This window comes from Pongo pygmaeus, chromosome 9 (assembly GCF_028885625.2).
Source record: "Pongo pygmaeus isolate AG05252 chromosome 9, NHGRI_mPonPyg2-v2.0_pri, whole genome shotgun sequence".
Taxonomy (NCBI): domain Eukaryota; kingdom Metazoa; phylum Chordata; class Mammalia; order Primates; family Hominidae; genus Pongo; species Pongo pygmaeus.
Window position 1 is genome coordinate 109817339 of NC_072382.2, and position 27563 is coordinate 109844901.

Consider the following 27563-nt stretch of genomic DNA (forward strand, 5'->3'; position numbering starts at 1 on the left):
AGTGAATGCTCTCTGTAGGTAATTTACATTTAGTAAATTACAGCAAATTAAATTACTTCTCTTTACAGTAAGGGTTGGCTATTCTGGACAAACTAGCAGTGCTTCATATAATCACTCAAACCACAGTGTGTGCAGCAGTACTAGAAACAAGACAGAAGCCCATGTCCTCAGGGTCTAGAGTGGGGGCAATTTCTTATAACCTCAACATTCAGGGTTGGGGGAGGTCAAGCAGAAAACTCTGGAGTTTGGGCTCTGAATTACTATAGCAGCATAGAGAGTGGGAAGGGAGGTAGAAACTGATATGCTGAATGGATTTATAAAAAAGGGAACAGATCACCACTTCCAATACACGACAATGCCTGTTCTTAAGCAGGACAGACTGTAGCACAAGTACCTTGCATTGCATTTTATCTGGGAAAAAATTAATTCAAACGCTACAGGCAGGGGCTATGCACGCTACCCTCAAGTGCAGCTCTGAAGAGGGAAAACTCCCCCTCAGGAAGAGGAGGGGGCAGTAAAGGTCATTGTGTACACATCATCTGTTGGCAAATAATGTATTGTAGATCCTTTGAAGGGGCAATGACAATATATGGGAAAAATAGATTGCTCTTCAGATTCAGAGGAAGAGTATTTTCAAAAACATCTGTAATCATCACCAACTTTTGAGGCTTGTTATGTGCTTTATATGTATAAACTCATTTAATCGTCACAAAAACTTCTAAGAGTGGGTACCATTATTATCCCTCCTTTATAAATAAGGAAATTGAGGCATAGAGTAGCTAAATAAATTCCAAGGGCAAAAAGCTGGCTAGGATTCAACTCCAAGTTAGTCAAGCTCCAGAGCCCACGTTCTTAACTTACTATACTTTAGTTAAATGCCTTTCAATAATTATCTGCCCTGACTTACAAAAACTTGTAACTGAACCAGGAGCTGGATAAGATAGAGGAAAAAAGGAAACCCAAAACATGAGAATACTTCATTGAAGATAAGCAGAAACTAACATTGCATCCAAAGGTCATTGATCTGGAAAACATCTGAGAAGTGCTCTGACAATTCTGGGAAAAAATGGAAAAGAGACAAGAAACAGAGAATCAAGTAAGTAGGGTTTTTTGTTTGTTTGTTTGTTTTAAAGAGATGAGATAAGGTATTGCTCTGTCGCCTAGGCTAGAGTGCAGTGGCATGACCATAGCTCACTGTAACCTTGAACTCCTGGGTTCTCAAGTGATCTGCCTCCCTCAGCCTTCTGAGTAGTTAGGACTATAGGCACATGCTACCATGCCCAGCTTAAATGGTGTTTCTTAAAAAAAAAAGAAAAAGAAAAGATACTCTGAAGCAATAATTTAATATAACAGAAAACATAAAGATAACAGAAAAACTCAGATTTTTAAGTCCTAAGGGGAAGATTTTAAAGAGCATATATATATATATTTTTTTTCGACAGAGTTTTGCTTCGTAGCTCAGGCTAGAATGCAGTGGCACGATCTTGGCTCACTGCAACCTCCGCTCCCCGGGTTCAAGCGATTCTCGTGCCTCAGCCTCCTGAGTATACAGGCATGTGCCACCACACCTAGCTAATTTTTTTATTTTCAGTAAAGAGTTTTGCCATGTAGGCCTGGCTGGTCTTGAACTCCTGACTTCAGGTGATCCTTCTGCCTCGGCCTCCCGAAGTGCTGGGATTACAGGCATGAGCCACCACGCCCGGCCCTAAAGAGCATATTTTATTGGCAAAATTAATTAGCAGAAAATCATGCTAAGACATTTTGGAGAAAATGTATTAAATTCCTCTAACATCTAGTTAGAAAAATAGGTAGCCGTAGTTCTTATTTCTATTACATTCAATCCAAGAAAGCAAGTGACAGAACATCTAACTGTTTTTAAATGAAACAAAATAAGATACTAAAAGGTGTGTCTCAAACACAGAAGAGTTTAGAAAATAAAGTACTCTGATGTTTCCTCCAAAAATGACAAAGGTTTAGGCAAGCCCATGGAATGAACAATTAAGAATTCAGTTAGGTGAAAATTTCTAATTTTTTAAATGACTGCTTAAGGACTGGCTGGGGAAGAAGGAAAGGTAGTGGTTGAAGGAAATAAAAATGTTTTACCTCAAATTATATTTATTTGACATATTTTGAGATGGCTATCAGAGGGCCAGCAAACAGAAGTGGTGCTGCAAAGCTGTCTTTTTGGGAAGAAATCTGCATCTATGGAGAATCTCCATTAATGCAGCCAGGACTTCCCTTGTCTGGAATCTAGAAAAGGTTAAATGAGAGCCTGTCTGACACCTTTAAAGGTCTTAAACATTTAACATCCATTCTCTCAGAAAGCTTCTAACAAGACCACCTTTCCTAGGCAGGTCTCCTTTCCCTCCCCGTAACCTGTGTTGCCACTAAAACCTGATTTACCAAAATAACATGTTTTTGGCCATGCTGGGAGCTCACATACTTCTGTAACCTGAAGATGGCATAAAGTTCCTACACCCGGCCGGACACAGTGGCTCATGTCTGTAATCCTGGCACTTTTGAGAGGCCCAGATGGGGCAGATCACCTGAGGTAAGAAGTTCGACAGCAGTCTGGCCAACATGGTGAAACCCCATTCTCTACTATAGATACAAAAATTAGCCGGTCATGGTGGCGCATGCCTGTAGTCCCCGCAACTCAGGAGGCTGAGGTGGAAGAATCGTTTCAACCCAGGAGGCAGAGGTTGCAGTGAGCCACAATCACACCATTGCACTCCAGCCTGGACAACAGAGAGAGACTCTGTCTCAAAAAAAAAAAAAAAAAAAAGTTTCTACACCCCACTGCGGGCGGGGTCAGGTCTTTGTCTGAAGACCCCCATGTATACAACATTAAATAAATGTATATTCCTTTTCTCCCATTAATCTGCCTTTTGCAAACAACTTTATTTTCCAGTGAACCTTCAGAGGGCCAAGGGGAACTTCAAGGTTACAGTGAAATGATCCAGCCACTGTACTGGGGGTCAGAGGGAGACCTTGTCTCTTAAACAAAGAAAAGAAATACCATTTACTTTCTGGTTCTCTATTTTTTCTCTCTTCCTTTCCATTTTTTCCCCAGAATTGTCAGAGCACTTTTCAAATGTTTTCCAGATCACCAACCTCTGGATGCACTACTTACCTTCAGTGAAGTATTCTAAAATGTGTTGAGTTTCCTTTTTTCCTTGTATTTTCCTTTTTTTTCTTGTATTTTACACCTAGCTCCTGGTTCCCCTTGGCCTTTACATGGTGAAATATTGGTAACATGTATCTTTATCTGCTAAATAAAGGTAAACGCCAGTAGGACAAGTTCTGAGACTGCCCTCACGGGACTTACAAGAATTGCATGCTGGGTCCTGGACAGAAATAGAGTTATAACTAGGCACTAAACAGGCTACAACTCAGCCCACTTCCTAAACCCTCAGGGAGAGATCTGAAGTTTCCTCCAGTCTCCTCATTCGGTGGCCCTGCAATTAAACATCTTTCTTTGCTGCAGCCCAGGGTCTTGCATACTGACTTGTCATGCACAATGGGCAATGGACCTGTTATGGTTACAGTTCCATATCTTAAGTTACTATAAGACAAAAGCTTTAAAATCCAATTATAAAGTAAAAAGAGGCTGGGTGCGGTGGCTCACGCCTGTAATCCCAGCATTTTTGGAGGCCGAGGTTGGTGGATCATCTGAGGTCAGGAGTTTGAAGACCAGCTTGGCCAACATGGAGAAACCCCATCTCTACTAAAAATACAAAATTAGCCAGGCGTGGTGGTGCATACCTGTAATCCCAGCTACGTGGGAGGCTGAGGTAGGAGAATCGTTTGGGCCAGGGAGGTGGAGGTTGTGGTGAGCTGAGATCACGCCACTACACTCCAGCCTGGGCAACGAGAGTGAAACTCTGTCTCAAAAAAAAAAAAAAGTAAAAAGGGTTGCATGTATCATAAATTATGAGAAGGCAGAAACTGTTAAAATGGGGAAAGAACTACTTTTTATGATGGTTGTAGACCATGCAGGAAAAAAAGCCAAAGCTATGACCAAGATAATAATGTTTCATGGATTAAACATTTGTGAAAAAAGTATTAAAGCAAAGACAGGATTCAAATAGTATAAGACTGAATACATATCAAATTTTACCTTTCTAAACAATACCTATTTCTCTTTTTTTTTTAACTTTTTTTTTGAGATAGGGTCTTGCTCTGTTGCCCAGGTTGTAGTGCAGTGGCATGGTCTCATCTCACTGCAGCCTTGACTTCCTGGGCTCAAGTGATATACCCACCTCAGCCTCCCTGGTAGCTAGGACCACAGGTGCATACTACCATGCCTGGCTAATTTTTTGTAGAAATGGGGTTGCATCATGTTACCCAGGCTGGTCTCGAACTCCTGGGCTCAAGTGATCTGCTTGCTTTGGCCTCCCAAAGTGCTGGGATTACAGGTGTGAGCCACCATGCCCAGCCAACAATACTTATTTCTAAGCCCCTGTGCAACATTTATAAAACCTGCAACTTATCCTGACCACAATAATAAAAATTTTAGGCAAAAAAGAGCCTGGTATCATTTATTGTAAATAGTTATGTATGAATATTAAAGTACTTACCCAAATTTTGCTGAAAGTTGAAATCAGAAGCAAATTCACAGCCTTAAATGCTTACATGGTTTAAGAAGGGGGGAAAAAAAAATCAGATAACTGTTTAAGTTAAATAAACATGCAAAAAGGACCCTGAGAAAGTAGGAAGCACAAAGAATAGACTCCTATACAACTGTTGAATCTAAGAAGTTTTTTTGACAGAAAAAAAATTAATTGCATCTCAGAGAACAAAAGCAAAATTTAAAAAAATGTGATATTTGACTCAGAAAAAAAAGGTCAAAGCCTGAATAGATAATCAGCCAGGAAGAAATTTAGGAGAAAAAAAATGGAAAACTGCTTAAGCAAAAGGCTCCAGGCCTAGATAATTTAGTAGTGATTTAGTCTCAAGGAACAGTTATTTCCCATTCTAAATAAACTGTTGCAGAAAAAAAGAAATAAAAAACAGCATCAGCTATAATAGCAACTAGTTCTTAAAGTGCTTATTATGTTCCAGGCATTAATCTAAGTGCTTTTACATATATTGTACAATTTAAACTTCACACTTTAGCACTGGTACTATTTATTATCCCCAATATTCAAATAAACTAGAAAAAGAAGGAAAGGTTTAAAATTCATTTTAAAAACTGGCATAAGTTTGAAACCAATCTCATTAAAAGTAAACTTTTCACTGGGTGTGTTGGTGTGCACTTGTAGTCCCAGCTACTCAGGAAGTTGAGGCAGGAGGATCCTTTGAGCCCAGTAGTTCAAGGCTATAGTGGGCTATGACTGTGCCCAGGAACAGCCAATGCACTCTAGCCTGGGCAATATAGCAAGACCTTGTCTCAAAAACAAAAACCAAAAACATTTAAATAAAATATTCACAAAGCAAATTTACTTAAAATAATCACTAATATAAAAATATATGCATGAGTTCAATGAAAATATTTTAATTGATGCTTAAATGTGGCAATTAAGTTGAACAGGTACTTCTGATGTAAAATCGTAAAACTCTACAAACAAAAGCAAACATTATACTTAATAAAAGCAAACATTATACTTAACATTGCCATTAAAATGGGGAACAAGACAATGAAGCAGACTTTGATCATTATTAGTTGCACTGGAAGTGCTAATATCAGTGTAGTAAAAATAAAATTGGAAAATGATTATTTACAGATAATACTTTGCAAATTAAAAAGTGGCACTGGTAAATCCATTAGTACTAACAGACTTCACTCAGTATAGAAAATAAATAGCAACTAAAATATAAAAGATTTTGGGACTGGCACGGTGGCTCATGCCTGTAATCCCAGCACCTCGGGAGGCTGAGGTGGGTGGATCACCTGAGGTCAGGAGTTTGAGACCAGCCTGGACAATATGGTGAAACCCTGTCTCTACTAAAAATACAAAAATTAACTGGGTGTGGTGGCGCACAACTGTAATCCTAGCTACTTGGGAGGCTCAGGAAGGAGAATTGCTTGAACCTGGGAGGCGGAGGTTACAGTTACCAGAGATCACACCAATGCCCTCCAGCCTGGGCGACAGAGTGAGACTATCTCAAAAAAAAAAAAAAAAGATTTCTAACAGTAATTAAGACAGTGTGTTATTAGCACATCTTAAAGAAAGCAGACCAATGGAACAGAATAGAGTCCAGAAACAAACCTATACTTTTACCAGCTTATGAGAAAAGTAACTGTGCAATGTAGTTGGGAAAGGATAATCTTTGGTAATAAATAGTGTGGGTTAATTGTATATCAATGTGGAAAATCAATTCCAGATAGATGGTCAAATCAAAATGAAATAGGTTGAACCATAAAGCTTTTAGAAGAATAACAAGGGAAATTACTCAGACACCTAACATCCATCCAAAAAAGGACCTGTATCCAGAATACAGAAAGAACACGTAAAAATCAGTAAGAAATAGGCAGACACCCAATACTAAAATGGGCAAAAACCTTGGACTGTCCACAAAAGATAACCCAAATAGTATTTGAAAAGGTGTTCAACTTCATTAAAAAAAAAAAAAAACCCAAAAAACCAACACCAAATTAAAACCACAACATATACCAATACACACCACTAAAATGGCTAAATGAAAATATCTAACATCAGAAATAACACGGAGTATCGAGAACTTATTATACTGTTTAGTGTAGCATAAGTTGTTACAACCATTCTGGAAAATGAAAAAATTTGAATGTCTGAATATATGCAACTGTGTTCCAGCAATCCTATTCCTAAGTATTTATCCAACTGAGAAGTGTAATGCATTCACAAAAAAATGTGCAAGAACGTTCACAGCACAGTCTGTTCGTAATGAGAAACGTTTACCATCTATAAAATGGATTAACTGTAATATAATACAATGAATATACACACAGCATTGAGCATGACTGAGCTGAATTACACAAAACGAGTGTTTCTCACAGATTATATACTCCATGTATCCATTGATATCGTTAAGGAAAACAAAGCTAAATTAATCTCTGGTGCCAGAAGTCACAATAATGACTACTCTAGGGTACTGGTAATGTTCAAAGTGATTATGTGGATGTATTTACTTAAAGAAAATTCACTGAAGGGCATGAATTTATAGTGGTGCACTTTTCTCTTTATGTGTCTCCATAAAAATTTTATATTAATAAAGCAACCATCCCTACATAACAGCAATAACCAGTTAAAACTATGAAATGAAGAGCTTTCTAAAAATAGTAACAAACAAAAACACCCAGTTTAGCAAGAAATTTCTGATAGGGATAACTATAACACTGTGATACATACCATATGATCATTACCCTTTGCTTCTTTATGAATTAGCTTATGACATTAATGTAGTTCAAATATTCCAATAGAAATTTAACTTGAAATAATACAAGTGATTCTAAAGTTCATCAGGAAGCATAAAAGGGTGAATACTTGAAAAAACAAAAACAGCAACAGTGGACACAAAAGTTATAATGATTTAATCAGTGGCACAGAACAGACGATACACATACCATATAGTGTGTATATATGTGTATACATTTAATACAAGTCCAAAATCTTTGATCATACACCTTTGGGGTTAGCTGGGGTTCATAAATCAGAATATTTTGGATTTCTAAAAAATAACTCAAATGTATGCACCATATGCCCCCCAGTTGAGTCTGGAACAGCAGACTAATCAACATTACTATAAATGAGATAAAGACTGTTAAGTAGCCTCGTGTCATTTCAGGTCAGGTTTGCCACAGAATGAGTTCTGATGTTAAATCCAGGGGAAAAAAATTGGTTGCCAGAACCTTTTGGGTTTTAGAATTGTGAATAAGAGATTGTTAATCAGTGTAGGATAAGACAGACATCTTAAATAAATGAGCAGGGGAAAGGAAAGCTTATATGAACAAACTGTGCAGTGGTTAAATTGTCAAGTGAACAAATTGTCAAGCAGTTAAATATTTAGGGAAAAAATGTACATTGACCCTTTTTTCATATCAGATACCAAAACAAGTAACAAATGGATTAGGAGCTAACTCCTAATTTTACCAAATCAGGAAATACAAACCTAGAAACAGGTGATGATATAGGTGAATATGCCTCTGGAAATGGATAAGCATATGCTATGCAAAAAAATGACAATTTGCTGGTAGAAATGTAAATTGACGCAAGTTTAATAGCAGCATATGGCAAAATGTACTGAGATCCTTAAAAAAAGGTATACTAACTTCTTGATTTGGTAATTCTACTCTCTAAAATTTCTAAGGAAATAGTTAACATAAACAAATGTTTATAAAAATGCTCACTGCTGTTTCTGTTTGTAATAGCTAAAAAAAGGAAAAAGCTTTATATTATTGGAAGTAAAAGCAGCAGCTGGATGAGGTGGCTCACATGCCTGTAATCCCAACACTTGGGAGGCCAAGGCAGGAGGACTGCTTGAGTCCAAGAGTTTGAGATCAGCCTGGGCAACATAGTGAGACCCCATCTCTCTGAAAGACAAAAAGAAAAAAACAAACAAACAAAAAACAAACAAAAAAAAACTGGGTTCGATGGAATATGCCTGTAGTCCCAGCTACTCGGGAGGCTGAGGTAGGAGGATCACTTGAGCCTGGGAGATCGAGGCTGCAGTGAGCCATGATTTTGCCATTGTACTTCAGCCTGCAACAGAGTGAGACCCTCTCTCAAAAAAACAAAACAAAAAGCATTAGGAAGCTATATGTACCATGAGTTCAACAATGTAGATACAAATTAACGAAAAAAGACAAGTATGACAAAATGATAACATTTATAAAAAGAAAAAAGTACACAATGAGTCCATTGCTTAAAGGAAGCAGCAAAATAACTAATAATAAAGTCAAAACTTATATAATTTCAGAAAGCTGGGCCTGAGCCTAAAAGATGATGACCAGAGAAAGGATGAATGCAGAATATATAGTAATATGCTTTTGAAATTACTCCTAATAGTCATGACATGTAGCCTTTGCATGAATGCTGATGGATGCTTTTCTCATGTGCAATTTCAACACACTATGGTTCTAATAATATCCAGGGCTAAATCTGTAACAAGATTTTACTTAACAACACTTCTCAGATTTGGCATACACTGACTGCATTAACCTCTAAGTAATATCCAAACAACAGACTGGAGCCTTGTATGTAATTATAAAAACAGCCATGGATTGTTGTAGTATACATCAACCCTGAAATGCAGTCACTGGGCATTTAAGTATTCAAATAGGTTACCAGGTACAATAGTATAATTAAGTCCAGGACCTGTGGACTTTTAAGGTAAAATGGGGATATGATTTTGCCCTTGAACATAAAAGCTCCAAGTACAAGTTATCTTTCGACTTTATTTAGCAGTTCCTGGTTAGTTAACTATTGAATCTTGAAGAAAGTAAACTTATTTTATTTGTATATGAATTTTCAGTACTTAGTACATACAAGTATGAATTGAATAAGAAGAAAACTCTGTGATTTTCAGCATTGTACAAACTCCCAAAAAAGAGTAAGAACTGACTTGCAAAGGAATTTAATCAGTTTCTAAACAAGACTGCCAATGTAAAGTAATTCAAACTTTTGAAGTTAATGAAAATATTTATTCAAACCTAACTGTAGTACAGTCTCGAACTGAGTTAAATAAACATTAACTATATGATATTTAGTTCCTTAGGAATAGACCACTGCCACATCATACAAATTTCTTACATCACAAGTTTTTGCAGTTAAGGTTCAGCAATTAAGAAGACATGATTTCTACACTGAGAAATGTTGTGTTAAAGTTGGATGGATTTATTTTTTTAAAGGCCCAGTACAAAAAAATGGTTGAGGAAAGTGACTCTTTAACAAAATATACACCTGTAGAAAAAAATCCCTAATATACTGATATTTAATTGAACAGAAAGTACTAAAGAGAACATACTTTAATATCTAGGCACAATTGGTCAGGTACTAATTATAATTTCTGTTCTCATTTAAAAGTTTAAACCAATTCTTCAACTTGACTGATGTGTGTGAGTCTAATACAGAGAAGGCACCTCTCTCATCTCTCACTCTCCTTAAGGACCTTTTGAGAGAAACTCTTTTTAATACTTTAAGGGACACAGACAATGCACTATATCTAAGTATAGATATAGTTATTTAACATACCCATTGTAGGAGAAACTAAAATATAAAACTATGATTTCTCTTTTTACATCTTATGATGGACACAATACCAGAAGATAATCCTCCACATAAACTTTCACATAGAACACAAGATTTAAATTATATGTGCATTGGTCACTACAATGTAAAGAGTTCTATGAATTAGTGCAATTCTTTAAATCCCCAGCATTTAGGGGAAAAGTACATACCGAGAAATCTCTACTACAAACCAAACTTTTTATGGCTCAATAGTCTAACCACTTAAAGTTCTGTAAAAAATCTTAAGTTATAAATGAAAGATCAGAACATTCAATAAATGGTTTACAAAATTCTCTCTTTAAAACAAAGAGAACAGAGTGATCAGAGTAGGTAAAGTGTGAAATTCCAGAAATATAATAGTTACAGCAATTATAAGGGGTAGTATTCACTCTAGGAAAAATCTCATCAAACTGTTAATTTCTAATTAGATATTTTGCTATCAGTTGAGGTGGTTATTATTTTGTAGTACTTAGTGGTTGTGTATTTAAATGTCTTGTTGAATAGTTACTGAAGGTAATTTATAAGAATAAGCATCATTTTCCTCCAAAACAAGTGAGAAACTATTCCAGATGAGTAAGTCTCAGAATTAGGGATCATAAGAAGTCAAAAAACACAGTGTAAGAACATTAGGTTGATTTAACCTCTATTTCAACAAGATTTACACAGTATTTACAATATGGAATTGTCAAAGCTATACAGTTTTGCAGATTGGCTTTACTTACATTTCTGCAAACGTTTTTCCCAAAATAAAAATATACCAAGTAAGTCTATTTACAAACTAGGAAGCTGTTTCAGAAACAGCATGATTTAGATATAAAGTGAAATTTCAGTACAATGAAAGTGCAGGTCATGCTTTCAGATTCTGTCAATATCCCATTCCCTACACTCAGTTTAAGGGATATGAGTTTTGAACACCTACTGTTCTTATGTGTCCAGAATGTTTACTCATCATAATGCAATGATAACAAAAATTTGTCTACATCCATTCCTGCTGGAAATGAACTAGGAAGCTTCTTTTTCTGTTGGAAAAGAGAAAGAAAAAATAAACTCAAACAAGGCCAAAATGCTTTCTTAGTACGTCACCTAAAACAGTATATTGGGTTCTTTCACATACTACTAAAATTGTCAAACTTTTTTAGTCTATTAGAATTTTACTTCTATAGAGAAGTAGAGACAAGTTTTATAAACCCAAAGTTAATTAAATATACTTCAATGGCACCTGAATGTTAGTTTATGGCAAAAGACATGATACAAATCCAGAGTGTCTGAATGTTGAATGAGACAAGAGAGAACATGCTTTCTATGTTAGGTGGTTATTACTGCTTAGAAAGCTTTACTAACAGATGTTTAGGGTTACAGGTACTTATCAGTTCTAAAACTTAATATACACTAGATACTTTATGTATAGTACATTTAGACTTCACAACCTAAGATACCTGGTAATATCATGTCAAGTGATGAGGCTGAGACTCAGAGAGGCTACAGACTTAACCATGATCACAGGACCAATAAGCAGCAGATGCAGGATTCAAACCCAAACTTGCAGGGCAACAAAGCCTAAATTATTTCCCTCATACCATACTTCCTCTATGATATTTTAAGCACTTTCTTTCTATTCAATCCACTTACTAAATAGCTAACCAAACTGAAAATAAATGGATTTCATTTGTCAATGCTATCCCTGCACTGTCTTCCTAGAGACAACCATGCTTAAATAAAAAACATAAGTAAGGCCAGGCACAGTGGCTCATGCCTGTAATCCCAGCACTTTGGGAGGCCAAGGTGTGCAGATCACTTGAACTCAGGACTTCAAGACCAGCCTGGGCAACATGGCAAAACCCTGTCTCTATAAAAAAAAAAAACAGAAAAAATGACCAGGTGTGCTGGCTCATGCCTATCATCCCAGCATTCTGGGAGTCCGAGGCGGGTGGATCACAAGGTCAGGAGTTCAAGACTAGCCTGGCCAACATGGTGAAACCCCATCTCTACTAAAAATACAAAAATTAGCTGGGTGTGGTGGCAGACACCTGTAATCCCAGCTACTCGGGGGGCTGAGGCAGGGAACTGCTTGAACTCAGGAGGCGGAAGTTGCAGTGAGGCGAGATCATGCCACTGTACTCTAATGGGTAACAGCACAAGACTCTGTCTCAAAAAAAAAAAAAAAAAAAAAAGGAAAAAATATTAGCCAGATGCAGTGGCGCATGCCTGTAGTCCCAGCTACTTGGGAGGCTGAGGTAGGAGAATCGCTTGAGCCTCGAAGGCGGAGGCTGCAGTGAGCCAAGATCGCACCATTGCACTCCAGCCTGGGCAACGAGAGTGAAACCCTCTCTCAAAAAAAACGGAAAAACATATGTAAATTTGATTTTTCCACTGCTCTAATATGCTAACATTTTTAAGGGCCTATGGAAGAGATTACAAGACGTGGGGGGAAAAAAAAACTGAAGATCTAAGAACAAAGTCGTTTATTACTTGGTAATTCTACACAATAGTGTTTAATAGTGTTTCCCAATCTTTCATGACTATGTCATGCTCATGAAAAAACTTGAGTTCTACCAAGAAAGAAAGAAAAACTTTTTTTTCCCCCCTGGAAAGATGTTTATAAACAAATGCCTCAGCAGTTTTTCTGAAAATGCTGTTTCACCTAGACACCTTGTGCGTACTACACTAACACTGCTGGACTGCTTTGTTGCCCTACAAGTCTGGGTTTGAATCCTGCATCTACTGCTTATTGGTCCTGTGATCATGGTTAAGTATTTTGTCAATGAAAACTAAAAGCTGTCTTAGCCATAACATTCAGTCAAGTTGTTGTGGCAAGAACTGCTGAATTCGCTAATCAATAAAGGGGAAAAAAAAGTGTGGTTTTGAAATTAAAACTTTCAAACTTGCCTTAATTTTCTTCTTTTTCATTGGTATTGATGAATTTGTAAGATTTTTACTAGAAGGACGAGAGTTTCGCTCACGTTCATCTAATTCCTCAATTTTCCGCTTTTTTGTGGTGCTCCTTGAAGATGCTCTAAACTGTTGTGTGTTATCTTTCAGAGGAGTTGCTGAAGTAGTCCTAGAAATGGCTGCCCTGGAGAGAATCATTAATGTGTGGGCAGCCATATTTACACTGTTTTCACTGCCTGTTTCACTGGCAGGGCTGCAGGCAGGCAAGTCTGGGGTGACAGGAGGGACCATTACTTTTGATGTACTACTGTCTTCACTGAAACGCCTACTAGAGGGGGCCTTGATAATATCTATAGGTTCTTCTTTATGTTTTTCCCCTGCCCCTGAGCCCGGTGTCCGGGGTACAGGTAAATCACTACTATCGGCAAGCCTACTTACTGAGCTGTGCCTCTGTATATCCTGTAACATTTCTGTGGTAATCAAAGAACTGGCGGATTTAGTTTGTTCTTGTTTTAGATCCTTCACAGCTGTACCTACTGAAAGGACATTTTTATTGTTTGAAGATGTGCCTTGTTTTTTGGTCATTTCTTGCAGTGAAGCTATAGATTTCTCACTTCGCAAACCCCCATTTTGCTGCCCAATAGATAGTTTCGAATTTTCTGGATTTTTCTGCCTTTCTACATCGCTGCATAATTCATTCTCCTTATTAGCTGTTGCTTTATGGAAAGATTCAAGCACAATTTCTGTTGGTGAAACTTTCTTTTCTGATTGAGTTTCTCTTACGGTGGTGGTATGCCGGCTAATGGCACTTTCCGATTTAGATAAAATCTTAGGCAGAGGAGGCTTCTCTTTCTCTCTTTTGATAGCATTATTAGAAGGGGGTTTTAAGGTGGAGGACACATTGGGTGAGTCAAGATTAGGAAAAGAGACTGCATTCCTTTCTTTGTTTTGGGACACCATCTTATGGTTTGGCCCCTGCGTATTTGCCACAGGAGCAGTAGTGCTGTCAAAACAGAGTACACGTCTGTGGCATGGTTTAGCAGCTGGAACTATACTCTCTTCGGGGAAGGGAACTGTGGTGTCTTCTGATTTCTTCCCAAGATCTGTGGCAATACTTTTGTCAGAAACTTCAGTTCTAAAACAAAACAAAACAAAACTATTTCTAGCAGCATGAAGAAATCCTTTATGTTTTAAATCTGAGCATTCAAACAATCTATGATAGAACCTACTTTACACTCACCTTTGTGCAGGACATCCAACTGAATGACCTGACGAATCCACCAAATTATTTACTTGTTTTCCTGAAATTATAAATGAACATTCCTGAGAAAAAGAATATACTCCTCTGAAAGAGGACGGAACAGATGACAATTATCACTGATCATGAGAAAAAATTTTAAATGGTAGCTAATATACATACAAATAGAACACGTTGACAAAGCAGCTTTTAAAAAGCAGCTCTGAAATAAGTACAAGATGGCTATTTCCCCACTGCTACAGAGGAAATCCAGGTATGGAACAAATGACATGCATCAACTTCAGGCAATTATGTTTGTCTGTTTTTCTGAGACACAGTCATGATCTATCACCCAGGCTGGAGTGCAGTGGCATGATCTCGGCTCACTGCAACCTCTGCCTCCCAGGTTCAAGCAATTCTCCTGCCTCAGCCTCCCGAGTAGCTGGGATTATAGGCGCCCCCAACCATGCCCAGCTAATTTTTTGTATTTTTAGTAGAGATGGGGTTTCGCCATGTTGGCCAAGCTAGTTTCAAACTCCTGGCCTCAAGTGATCTGCCCACCTGGGCCTCCCAAAAGGCTGGATTATAGGTGTGAACCACCGCGCCCAGTTCAGGCAAATATTATAAATCCAGTCTTCGGATCTACAAATTACAATGCTCAATATAGCACACAATGTACTACTTATATCCAGGTAGTCACTTAAAGAAAACAACAGATTATATCTATTTTAAAATTCTGTCCAGGTACCTATCATGTTTACAAGCCTATGTCACTCAGAGCACATGCTCTGGAGTTCTAATAGCCATATTTTAATTTCCATGAGCTTCAGCATTTATGTGGGAGAGCAGCAAGATATCAAAACTAGAAAGAAGAGCAAAAGATGAGATTATGAAGAAACTTACATATTATGCAAAAGGTTTCAGAGGCAATCCTTTAAGAGATTTATTTATTTATTTATTTATTTTTGAGACGGAGTCTTCCTCTGTTGCCCAGGCTGGAGTGCAATGGCATGATCTTGGCTCACTGCAACCTCCACCTCCTGGGTTCAAGCAATTCTAGTGCCTCAGCCTCCCGAGTAGCTGGGATTACAGGTGCACGCTGCCACGCCTGGCTAATTTTTGTGTTTTTAGCAGAGAAGGGGTTTCACTATGTTGGCCAGGCCAGTCTCAAGACTCTTGACCTCAGGTGATCTACCCTCCTTGGCTTCCCAAAGTGCTGGGATTACAGGAGTGAGCCACCATGCCCGGCCCCTTTAAGGGTGTTAAATAGGGAAGATGCATGAATAGGTTTATGTTTTTGGAAGATCAATCTGGCAATAATGTGGAAGATGGAACTGAGAAGACAGAAAACTGGAAGTAGAAACTCTATGTAGATGGCTATATTCCAGGTAAGAGATGATGAGGGTCTGAGAGACAATAATGGGCATGTACATTTCCAAAAGTAAAGGAAAAAAATAAATTGTGACATTAACCAAGGGGAAAAACCCTAGGCAGAAGAAGTCTTTGAGGAAGAGAGGTGAGAAATATGTAGAGTTTGAAGGCCTTGAGTTACACAAAATTAGCAAGAGTGAGGAATAGTTTAGTTATGGCTCCAGAAGCCACCATAGTATCAACAGTTATAGGGAAAGCAAGTTAAGGTAAGAATGGAAAAGTTTCAATGCATAATGCAATATTAGGAGGCCACTGGTGACCCTAGTGTAGACAGTTTCAGCAGACACATGAGAAAAGACAGTAATTTGAATGAAGAAATGGAAGATTAAGAGAGGTTAAGAGATTAAAATAAAAAGTCAGCAGGTGGGACAAACCTGTTTATAGCCAGGGAGAGAAGCCAAACAGGAAAAGTTGAAACATATATAGAAGATAGAATCTGGAGCACATGTAGACTGCATTAACCTTAGAAAGAATGAAAGACAGTTATTTCTTTAAGAAAGAAGGATGATTTTGGAAGCAGAATAGGTATGTACTGAATGAAAGTGATGATCAGAAAGTGAAGTTTAATACTGGTAAGATGGAAATAAAACCACTAGCTAAGAGTGAGGAGGAGCAGGACTAGATTTGAGACGTGCTGTGCAAGACTGGAATAGTTTGAAGGAGGAACAGAAGAGAAAGCAGACACGCAGACATTTAAAATGATTGCCAAGTGGAAGGTGGGTGAGAAATACATTTTTAAGTGGTAGGGAATGGTAGCACTTCTAAGGCAATGCTAAGAAGCCCAGGTGTAAAAGTTGAGATGGTTGGCTGGACAGATCAAGGGCTGTAGAGTAGCTAGTGGCTATGTAGAAGAATGTGGATATGCAGGTTATTAAGAGAACTGGCAAAAGTGGCTGATGTGGTGGCTTGTGGGCTCTAGGCTGTTTAGTAAAGGAAGTGAATCTGGAAAGAAGACACGAGTTCAGGTGAAAGCTGAGGATTCAAGTAAGAAAAGCTATCACTGGTTGAAGAGGAATTCAATGGGTATATGGAAACGAGTGTGTTTTGAGACACATCACTGGCCTTTAAAAATCTTGTAAGTCTAATAAAAAGGTGAAAAATTCAAGGTGTGGCTATAGGAGAGGTTGGCTGAAGTAAAAATAAGTCTTAGTAGTGGAAAGGATCTAGGCCGGGCGCAGTGGCTCATGCCTGTAATCCCAGCACTTTGGGAGGCCGAGGCAGGCAGATCACCTGAGGTCAGGAGTTCGAGACCAGCCTGACCAACATGGAGAAACCCCGTCTCTACTAAAAATACAAAAAATAGCTGGGCATGGTGGCGCGTGCCTGTAGCCCCAGCTACTCGGGAGGCTGAGGCAGAAGAATTGCTTGAACCCAGGAGGTGGAGGTTGCAGTGACCTGAGACTGCCAATGCATTCCAGCCTGGGCGACAAGAGCAAGACTCTGTCTCAAAAATAAAATAAATAAATAAATAAGGAGTGGAAAGCATAAAAAACCTCTGAGGGTTAGGGTGGTGGGTAGATTTACAACATGGGCATTTTGTCATACACGATGATGAAAAAATGTAGGGAGAGAAGTCTGAGAACCAGGTAACACAGTCATAAAGGTTCTGAGTAAAAATCTGGTGTTATTTTGTGTATGGTGTCTTTTGTTGAACAGACACTTTAAATTCTAGAGTAGTTCACTCTAACAATTTTTTCCATTTATAAGTTATGTATTTCTCATTTTTAAATTTTATTTACTTTGAGACAGGTCTCACTATGTTGCCCAGGATGGTCTCAAACTCCTGGGCTCGCGATCCTCCTGCCTCAGCCTCCCAAGTGGCTAGGATTGCAGGTACATGCCACCGCACCCAGTTTCTTTTATTTTCTTCTATTAATATATACACACACATATGTATTTATATATATATATATATATATTTTTTTTTTTTTTGTGATAGGGTCTTGCTCTGTTGCCCAGGCTGGAGTGTAGTGGCATGAGGACAGCTCACTGCACTCTCAACCTCCTGAGCTCAAGTGATCCTCCCACCTCAGCATCTCAAGTAGCTGAGAATACAGGTGCACACCACCACACCTGGCTAATTTTTTTTTTTTTTTTTTTTTTTGAGACGGAGTCTCACTCTGTCGCCCAGGCTGGAGTGCAGTGGCACGATCTTGTCTCACTGCAAGCTCTGCCTCCTGGGTTCACACCACTCTCCTGCCTCAGTCTCCCGAACAGCTGGGACTACAGGCACCCACCACCACACCCGGCTAATTTTTTGTATTTTTAGTAGAGAACGGGTTTCATTGTGTCAGCCAGGATGGTCTCGATCTCCTGACCTTGTGATCCGCCTGCCTCGGCCTCCCAAAGTGCTGGGATTACAGGCGTGAGCCACCACGCCCGGCCCACACCTGGCTAATTAAAAAAAAAAAAAATTGCTGTAAAGACAGTCTCATTATGTTGCATAGGCTGGTTTCAAACTCCTGGGCTCAAGTGATCCACCTGTCTTGGCCTCCCAAAGTGCTGGAATTACAGGAGTGGAGCCATTGTGACCGAAGTCTTCTCATTTTAAAAAAAGAAATCCCAGGCCAGGCACGGTGGCTCATGCCTGTAATCCCAGCACTTTGGGAGGCCAAGGCAGACGGATCACGAGGTCAGGAGATCGAGACCATCCTGGCTGACATGGTGAAACCCTGTCTCTACTAAAAATACAAAAAAAATTTAGCCGGGTGTGGTGGCGGGCGCCTGTAGTCCTAGATACTTGGGAGGCTGAGGCAGGAGAATGGCGAGAACCCAGGAGGCGGAGCTTGCAGTGAGCTCAGATGGTGCCACTGAACTCCAGCCTGGGCGAGAAGAGAGAGACTCCATCTCAATCTCAAAAAAAAAAAAAAAAAAAAAAAGAAATCCTTGGCTGGGCGTGGTGGCTCATCTCAAACAAAAAAAAAAAAAAAAAAAAAAGAAATTCTTGGCTGGGCGTGGTGGCTCACGCCTGTAATCCCAGCACTTTGGGAGGCCGAGGTGGGGGGATTAGGAGGCCAGGAGTTCAAGACCAGCTTGGCCAAGATAGTGAAACCCTGTCTCTACTAAAAATACAAAAATTAGCTGAGTGTTGTGGCATGCACCTGTAATCCCAGCTACAAGGGAGGCTGAGACAGGAGAACTGCTTGAAGCCGGGAGGCGAAGGTAGCAGTGAGCCGAGATCATGCCACTGCATTCCAGTCTGAGTGACAGAGCAAGACTCCCATCTAAAAAAAAATAAAAAAATAAATAAATCCTTTATCCCAATGTCATAAAAATATTCTCTTATACATTCTTCTATCATTTAATTGTTTGACTTTTTACTTTTAGGTCTTTAATCATCTTGGACTTCATCTTTGTATGAGGAAGGGATCTACTTTCTTCTCTATATATTGTATATTTAATGATCAATACATTTCATATATTATACCATCCATCTTGCTCTGACTTCTGATGTTAACATTACCATGTACAAGGTCTCTTTCTAAACTATCTTGTTCCATATGTCTTTTTGTTTTAATTACTGTGGCTTTGCAATATTTTACTATTTGGTAGAATAAGTCTGTCCTCTGCTCTTCTATCTTGGCTAGTCATGGACTTTTATTCTTTCTCATAGATTTTATAGTTTTTCCCATCTCCCAAAATATTCTACTGGGATTTTTAAGGAAAAATACATTGAATTTTTGATTCAACTTGGAAGAACTGCAATATTTACACTGTTAAATTTTCAAATCTATGAACATGGTTCTCTTCTATTTATATATCCTTTATGAAAGATTTCAAATATTCTCCATTTCTAACATTTTTGGTTAGGTTACTTCCTTTATACTTTATCATTTTTGTGGTCATTATAAACAGTATCTTATTTTCTATTATACTTAATAGGTGTTTATTGTTGGCACCTCAAACACAATTTTAATAAATTAACCATACCTGGCAACCTTACTGAATTATTAGTTCTATTAATTTTTCTATTAACTCCCTGTGGCTTTATTGTGTAAAAATCACAACATTTTCCATAACAGTTTAATTCCCTCTCTTCAAATCTTTACACCTATCTCTTTTCTTTTCTGAGACAGGGTCTCACTGTTGCCCAGACTGGAATGCAGTGGCATGATCATGGCTCACTTACAGCCTCAACCTCCTGGACTTAACCAATCCTTCTGCCTCACCCTCCCGAATAGTTGAGACTACTATCTGCCACCACAGCTGGCTACTTTTAAAAAATTTATTTTCTAGAGACGTGGTCTCACTATATTGCCCAGGCTGGTCTCAAACTCCTAGACTCAAGCAATCCTCCTCCCTCGGCCTCCCAAGGTGCTGGGATTATGGGGATGGGCCACCATGCCCAGCTCCATTTTCTTCTTACTGTATTGTCTGGAACCACATATGTATGGATGTATGGGACTTTGTTTATGGTGGAAGTATATTCAGATGTCAGTGGGGCAAAAGATTGATCACTTAATAATTAATTTACTGGTGTTGGAAACACTGACTTATTACATACAGGGTGGGAATGAGTATCTTTGTGTTATTCATAGCTTTAAAGGGAACCCATGATGTTTACTATAGATAGCCTTTAAGAGCTTTTATCATAAATGGATGCTTAACCTCACCAATGTTTTTTTCTGGTATCAACTTTGTAAGGGATAAAAACACGTGTCAGACTGTGAAGACATCTGTGATATGTTACTAATAAAAGTATAACACCGCAACAGACAGGAAATTTAATAGAGAAGTAGGAAAAGGATATGAATAAGCAATTCACAGAAGGGAAAATATTATTTATAGTTATAAGAGAAGATTCCAAACTTTATTAGTAATCAGAATAAAGTAAAAGAATGATATGAGATACTACCACTTTACATCCATCATAGTGGCAAAAGTTAAAATATCACATGGTATCAAATATTGGTAGTGTTGTGAGGGAAGCAGGGAAAATAATGGTAGAAGTATAAATTTTCTTCTCTATGACTCAGAAATTCTGGCTCATAGAGAAGATACACTTCTTCTCTATTATACCCAGTATACCCAAAGATTTCTGGGAATAAGCCCCCAAAGAAACTCTCATATGGGTTCACGCAGAGGCATTTACAAAGATGTTCCTCATATCGTTGCATGTCAGATCAAAAACCTTGAAAACATCTGAAAAGTCCACTGATAGGAGATATATAAAATACATTTATGCAAGTGATAGATATCAAATGGCCATTAAAAGGAATGAACTAGTTATGAGAAAGAACATAATATAGAGTAGCTATAACATGACATAAGTCTAACAGGGTGCCTCAATAAGTCAAAATGCAACTTAAGCCTACATCAATAGATGTATACTGTTTAGTTTAAGGAAAGGCTGATTTGATAGCATTTAGTGAGTTCTCTGTATAATGAGTGCATTTAAGACACTCAGACCACTGAGAAGAAATACAATGTCATGTGTTAAGTGCTGTAGCATAGGTATCACTAAGAATTAAAGAAAAAAATAAAACCGGAATACCCACCTTAGCCACTGCTGGTTAAAAATGCTTCCTAGGAACATTTAACTTAAGTTTGAAGGATAAATAAGAACCAGATTGAGGGTAAGAGATGGGTAAGAAGGGGGAATTCTAGGTAGAAGGGGGAATTCTAGGTAGAAGAGATAGCACTGGTAAAAGGTACAGGGACAAGAAAGATCACCAAGTATAAGGTGAACAGCAACTATAGTTTGTACAAAGGGTCCATGCTGGGAAGTGGTAAGAGATGAGATGGAGAGGTCGAGAGTGACTAGATGACAAATGTATGCATATATGTCACCCTGAGAAATTTCAATTTTATCCTTTGGGCAAAGGGGAGTTGCTGAAAGTTTTTAGGCAGGAAAGCAACATATTCAGATTTGTATTTTAGGGGAAAAAAAGTCACTCAGCCAGCAGATATGAGGTGAACTGAAACAACAGAGACTAAAAGAAGGGAGACTACAAGACACTGTTGATATAACTTAGATGAAAAACGACAAATACTTGAACTAAGAAGGAGAGGAAAATGTGTTTTAAGAGTGACTACCAGGTTTTTCACATGAGTAAACAGATGGTTGGGACAATGGCTAAAATAGGGAACATGGGAAGGTAATTTGCAAACTTTAAAGCCTTGTTTCAAGTGTGGTCCAGTACCAGCAGCACTGGCATTGCTTAGAAGCTGTTAGAAATGAGGAATTTCAGGTGCTGTACCAGACCTATTAATTCAGTACCTGCATTTAACAAAATCCCCAAGTAGTTCATATACACACTAAACTACAAGAAGAACTGCTCTAAAGTCTCATACAATTATACGGGGCATTCATTAAACACTTGAAAGCTGTTGGGAAAAATAGGGACTATACTTAATTTAGGGAAGCTGCAAAGAACAAACCAAGGACTACTGGGCAAAAGCTAACAGATTCAACAAAGGAGACAATTTTTTCAGAACCAAAGCTGTTCAGTAACAGCTGACTGCATTATGACATCTGTTACTAGCAAATGTAGGGTGATCACTTGTTTTAAAATGGTTTACGTATTCAGAAAGAAAACATTTAGGTGTTGCTGCAAACAAATGAACATACAAACATAAAGTTGACATTAATGAACTTAAAAATGGTACCTATACAAGGCTTGTTTCTTAGTCCCTGAGCCTTCTGAGATTTTGGAGGGACGGGGAATTGAGGGATACTTCTATTGCATACAGGTGCTGTCAAAGGCATATGAAGAACCTAGAAGAGAAAAAGCCATTAATTACACTAAGCTTGAAAAGCATCACCGCACCATTTTCAGTTCATAAACCTTACCTGCCGAGGAGGAGTAGAAAAGTTATTTCCATTCTGTCCAACCACAGATACTGGGATCATCCCTACCATTCCTTGGAGTACAGGCTGGACTGGAGAGGCAATTATTATGGCAGATCCTAAAAAAACAATTCTTGTTAAAATAAGATTTTCTCTCAAATGTTTTGGCACAAAAAAAACAAATATTTGGCACAAATTAATTATTGCTTTGAAATAAATTCTATGAACAATCCCTCTTCCTTACGATCCACTCTCCAAAAACAAAACAAAACAAAACAAAAGAAACCGAAACAGTTTTAGGAAAAACAGCAAGGCTAACAAATTAAGAAAAAGTCAATCCAAATATTAAGGTGGTCTTAATGTTATTCAGTCAGTGAACCATGCTGATTAAGCATAAGACTCTACAGCCAAGACATCATATTACAATCATATCTGGATTCCTCTGGAAATAATGAAACTAGTTAGAAAATGAGTGGTGAATGTTTCAAGTCTGAACCTTATACCAGAAAATTAGAACCCCAACTGAATATTTATAGCCAGGGCTACACTCGTAATCCCAACCTATTACATATCTCAATGGTATTGATCAAAGGGGGGTAAGGTAAGCACGTAACTGGACAAAACTATGGAGCGAAAATTACAATGTCTACATGGTCCTTAGAAGTCAACAACATAGTTTGTGGCTACTGTAATTTAGTCCTGTCCATAAACAAACTTTTGCCTAATACACTACTGTCAGGTTGATCCCCTCATTTTCATGCAACCCACTACGGTCTCTCTGTCTATGCTGGTGCTGCTTCTTTTTATAACTTATAGATTTTATAAGTTATAAAAACTTCCTTGCTTTAACTCCAAATCCTACCTTCATCCTTTAAGCTTTAGCTCAAGCCCCACATTCTCTACTAATTCTGACCTCTCCTTTATGTAATTTGTAACAGCATGTAAAACAGACCCATTAGGTTTAATACTAATTGTTGATATTTAATGAGATTTTATTGTATGTCTATAATGTAACAAAAAGGGAAAGGAGGGAAGCTTGGGAACCAACACATAAGGAAATGTAAATAAATGTGCCATGAGCACTATCTCTGAGGAACATACAATAAAAAATTATCAGTATGATAGGCGTATCAATCACTAACTACATATAACACAGCAGGCAATAAATGCCATAAGAGCCCCTATGAAAAAAGGATTTTTTTTTTTTTTTTTTTTTGAGACAGAGTCTTACTCTGTCGCCGAGGCTAAAGTGCAGTGGTGCGATCTTGGCTCACTGCAACCTCTGCCTCCCAGCTTCAAGTGATTCTTCTGTCTCAGCCTCCCAAGTAGCTGGGATTACAGGTGCCCACCACCATGCCAATTTTTGTATTTTTAGTAGATACGGGGTTTCACCATGTTGGCCAGGCTGGTCTCGAACTCCTGACCTCGGGTGATCTGTCTACCTCGGCCTCCCAAAGTGCTGGGATTACAGGCATGAGCCACTGAGCCCAGCCATAAACAAAGGATTTTAAAGACAGAGATCAATTCTAGAAGGTGAAAGGCAGTGAAAAATTAGAAAGGATTTTATAAAGGAAGAAATTCAAGTTTTTGGTTTTTTTTTTGAGACGGAGTCTCGCTCTTGTTGCCCAGGCTGAAGTGCAATGGCATGATCTTGGCTCACTGAAACCTCTGTCTCCTGAGTTCACCTGGGTTCAAGAGATTCTCCTGCCTCAGCCTCCCAAGTAGCTGGAATTACAGGCGCCTGCCACCATGCCTGGCTCATTTTTTTGTATTTTTAGTAGAAATGGGGTTTCACCATGTTGGCGAGGCTGGTCTCAAACTCCTGACCTCAGGTGATCGGCCCACCTCGGCCTGCCAAAGTGCTGGGATTACAGGTGTGAGCCACCACAACTGGCCAAAATTCAAGTTTTTCTTGAAAATTTCTCCAAATAGATGATAAATTCCCTGAAGACCATGACTATAAGAGCTATTTTTAAAAACTCCCCCACAACATTGGGTTTTATACAACTATGTGATGAATTAGTCTGTCTTTTCTGTTTCTTGTAACTTACTAGCACATAGATTGAGAAGTATCTGTGAAAAGAAAAAAGAAAAAAGAAAAACCACTAAAGCCCATAGCTTACTAGCAGATTAAGAAAAAAAAAAAAAGGCTTTAATTAGCTAGCATAAAGAAGCAGCGTAATCACAAATTTCAGAATCTTCTCATACCATCTACCCATGAGTTATTACTTCCCAGTCAATAACATCACATACAAAAGAAATTAGATCCCAACCCAGAGAAACAAATTTCAATTATGTTATTAACGTTACCTTGTGAAAAGTTTGGTGACACAGCTTGGTTGACAGCAAATACACTGTTTGACCTTGGTGGTGTCTGTAACTGAGGTGGTAGAGGTTGAGCAGTCATAGGTGCAGAATTTCCAGGCAACACCACTACATTAGACTGACTTACAGATGTTCCTAACGCTGATGGATCAGTCACACAGGTAGCTATCAGAATGTTATTTGAATTGCCAAAAGCTGTGCTTGTGGCTGGCATCAACTGTATATATCCTCCATCCTTGGAAACACATGGTGTAACATTAGCTGAAAAAGCAATGCCATCTTCATTCTGAGTGTTGTTTACTGCAGAGTCTTCAGATTTGAATGCTAAAAGACTCTGTTCCATTGAGGCTGAATCCCCTACTTCAGCATATAAAACAGCACCTACAGTTTCTTCTGAAGACAGGCATTTAACTAGTTCTGCATTTTTAGCAGGTGATTTAGTAGGAGAAGACAAGATTATAGTTGGCAGGTTTTCTCCATTAATACTAGAAACAGCACTGGTAAGTTCAGTATCTGAGGAAACAAATGGATCATCACTAATGATAACTTTGAGAGAGACGATATTTGATGTATCTATCTCTGCTGAGTTGTTGCTAGAAGGTTTATCATCAGTATTTTGGGACTCAGGGTGAGAATCTCCCACTGAAGAACACACAGATTCTGGAGGAAGAGAGTGACTGTTTTCTACAGGAGTGCTTTCTGGGGGTGTCAGTGCAACTTTCTCACAGTTATCATTTCCACCTAAAGAGAGAAAAATAGTATTCTCTTCTTTTACAGAAGATGAAGGCTCCTGTGAATTCTCAGACTTGGATGGCTGAGCTTCATTTTCTGTATGATTTAACTCAACAGATGTTGAATCATTAGATGGTTGTTTAGTAGAAGACAGCGAATCTCCAAGATGAATTTCTACTTGTCCGGATACATTTAAATGTGAACTTTCAACAGACACAGGTAGTATTTCACTTTGAAGACAAGAATTATCTTGGCAATTTGATAGCTGTGACATAACTGGTTCTAACACATTAATTTCTATTTTACTCTTGTGAATTTCACTAGAATCTGGTGACTTGGAACCATGAAAATTAATTTTAAGTTTTACTGTATCATTAGAATTTTCACAAAATTGACTTTTTTTAGATGGCTTTCCAGTTAATGAAGTATCTTGGGATAAAAGTTGAGAACTTTTCCCAGAGAGAATTAAGTTTTCATTGTTAGCTTCACAACCAAGTGCAACAAATGAAGTTATTGGTATATCAGGCTGATCAGGCTGTAATTGAGATTCATTCGGTACATTTGAAGACAAAGAGTTCTTTTCAATCTCTATAGCCATTTCAGTTTCAGTGGACATCTGATTGGTGTATAATTCAGCACAATGTGGATTACATTCAGCATTAGAATTCCCTCTTTGGTTAAAGTCATTCAAATTAGGCACGGACTCAAAGGTAATGTCAATGTCACATTTCTGTTCAGTGGGTACAGCTGTTTTAAAGGCCTTTTTCTCTATGCTGGCACTTATTTGGGAAAAATTTTCCTGGTCTTCTTGTCTAAGCACATCATGGTTGTTGCTATTCTTCAAAGCATTTAATGGGTCATCATTCTGATAGGATGTACAAAATGGGGGCTGACCAGACTGACCATCTGCAAAGTATCAGGCAGGCAGACAGATATGGTAAATATGTTCAGCTTCTGAGGTAGTCATCTTTGCCATAAAACTTATTTTGCCAAGGAAATAACTCATCTTTGCATACCAGTAAGTGGAAGTCTGATACGCTGTGTTTCCCATTTACTGAGTATCAAAAAATTTACAGGTACTTTCTAGTTACTGATGACTTTTTACACAAGTGTCAATTTGTTTTCCAAGCTTGGAAGACACATGATACAAAGAAGGAAAAAGTAAAGAGGTTTAATATTTCAATAGGTAAAAAACATACTGGCTCCAAAAATGAAGTTTATTTTGAAACACTAACTTTTCAACTTCTAACATTTCTTCTGACCTTAATTTATCTACTGCCTCGGCCTCCCAAAGTGCTGGGATCACAGGCATGAGCCACCACACCCAACTTATCTGACATATTCTTAAAGGTGAGATGGGGCCAAGTACATTTTGCATGATTGACACTTGATCTCATTGTGTACTGTTTAACATTAAACACATATTTACTGAAGACCAACCATACTTGGTTACTGGGATACAAAGATGAATGATCCAATCTCTAATCTTGGAGAGGTTAGTCAAGGAACCAACTACAGAACAGAAAGTCATAAGAAAGCATGGTAAAAACTGTAACAGCATAGGAACAAAAGGTACCATGAGAAAGCATTATAAAAGAGGCACTGTATGAGAAGATCTTAAAAAAAAAAAAAAAGAGTATGATGAGTAAGGAAAGAGTATTTCCTTTTTTTTTTTCTTGAGACAGAGTCTTGCTCTGTCGCCCAGGCCCAGGCTGGAGTGCAGTGGTGCAATTCTCAGCTCACTGCAGCCTCTGCCTCCCGGGTTCATGTGATTCTCCTGCCTCAGCCTCTTGAGTAGCTGGGATCACAGGCGCGCACCACCACACCTGGCTAACTTTTGTATTTTTAGTAGAGACGGGGTTTCACCATGTTGGCTAGGCTGGTCCTGAACTCCTGACCTCAAGTGATCGGCCCTCCCTGGCCTCCCAAAGTGCTAGGATTACAGGCATAA

At 38.4% G+C, this 27563-nt stretch overlaps 1 protein-coding gene across 5 annotated transcripts in view; it reads right to left on the bottom strand.

Annotated features, from left to right (window-relative positions):
• Positions 1–7493: 7493 nt before the first annotated feature.
• LOC129008964 (protein NPAT) overlaps positions 7494–27563 on the bottom strand; it is a 63884-nt gene continuing 43814 nt past the window's right edge. For 4 of the 5 annotated variants that reach the window (XM_054441533.2, XM_054441532.2, XM_063671399.1 and 1 more), the window contains 6 exons: positions 24866–26518; positions 22559–22674; positions 22375–22483; positions 14338–14398; positions 13095–14232; positions 7494–11227 (listed from right to left, as the gene is read on the bottom strand). In XM_054441533.2, the coding sequence (XP_054297508.1) occupies positions 11150–11227; positions 13095–14232; positions 14338–14398; positions 22375–22483; positions 22559–22674; positions 24866–26518 (3155 nt within the window). In that variant the 3' untranslated portion in view covers positions 7494–11149. The remainder of the gene's footprint in view (positions 11228–13094; positions 14233–14337; positions 14399–22374; positions 22484–22558; positions 22675–24865; positions 26519–27563) is intronic. The other variant, XM_063671401.1, reaches the window with a different exon arrangement.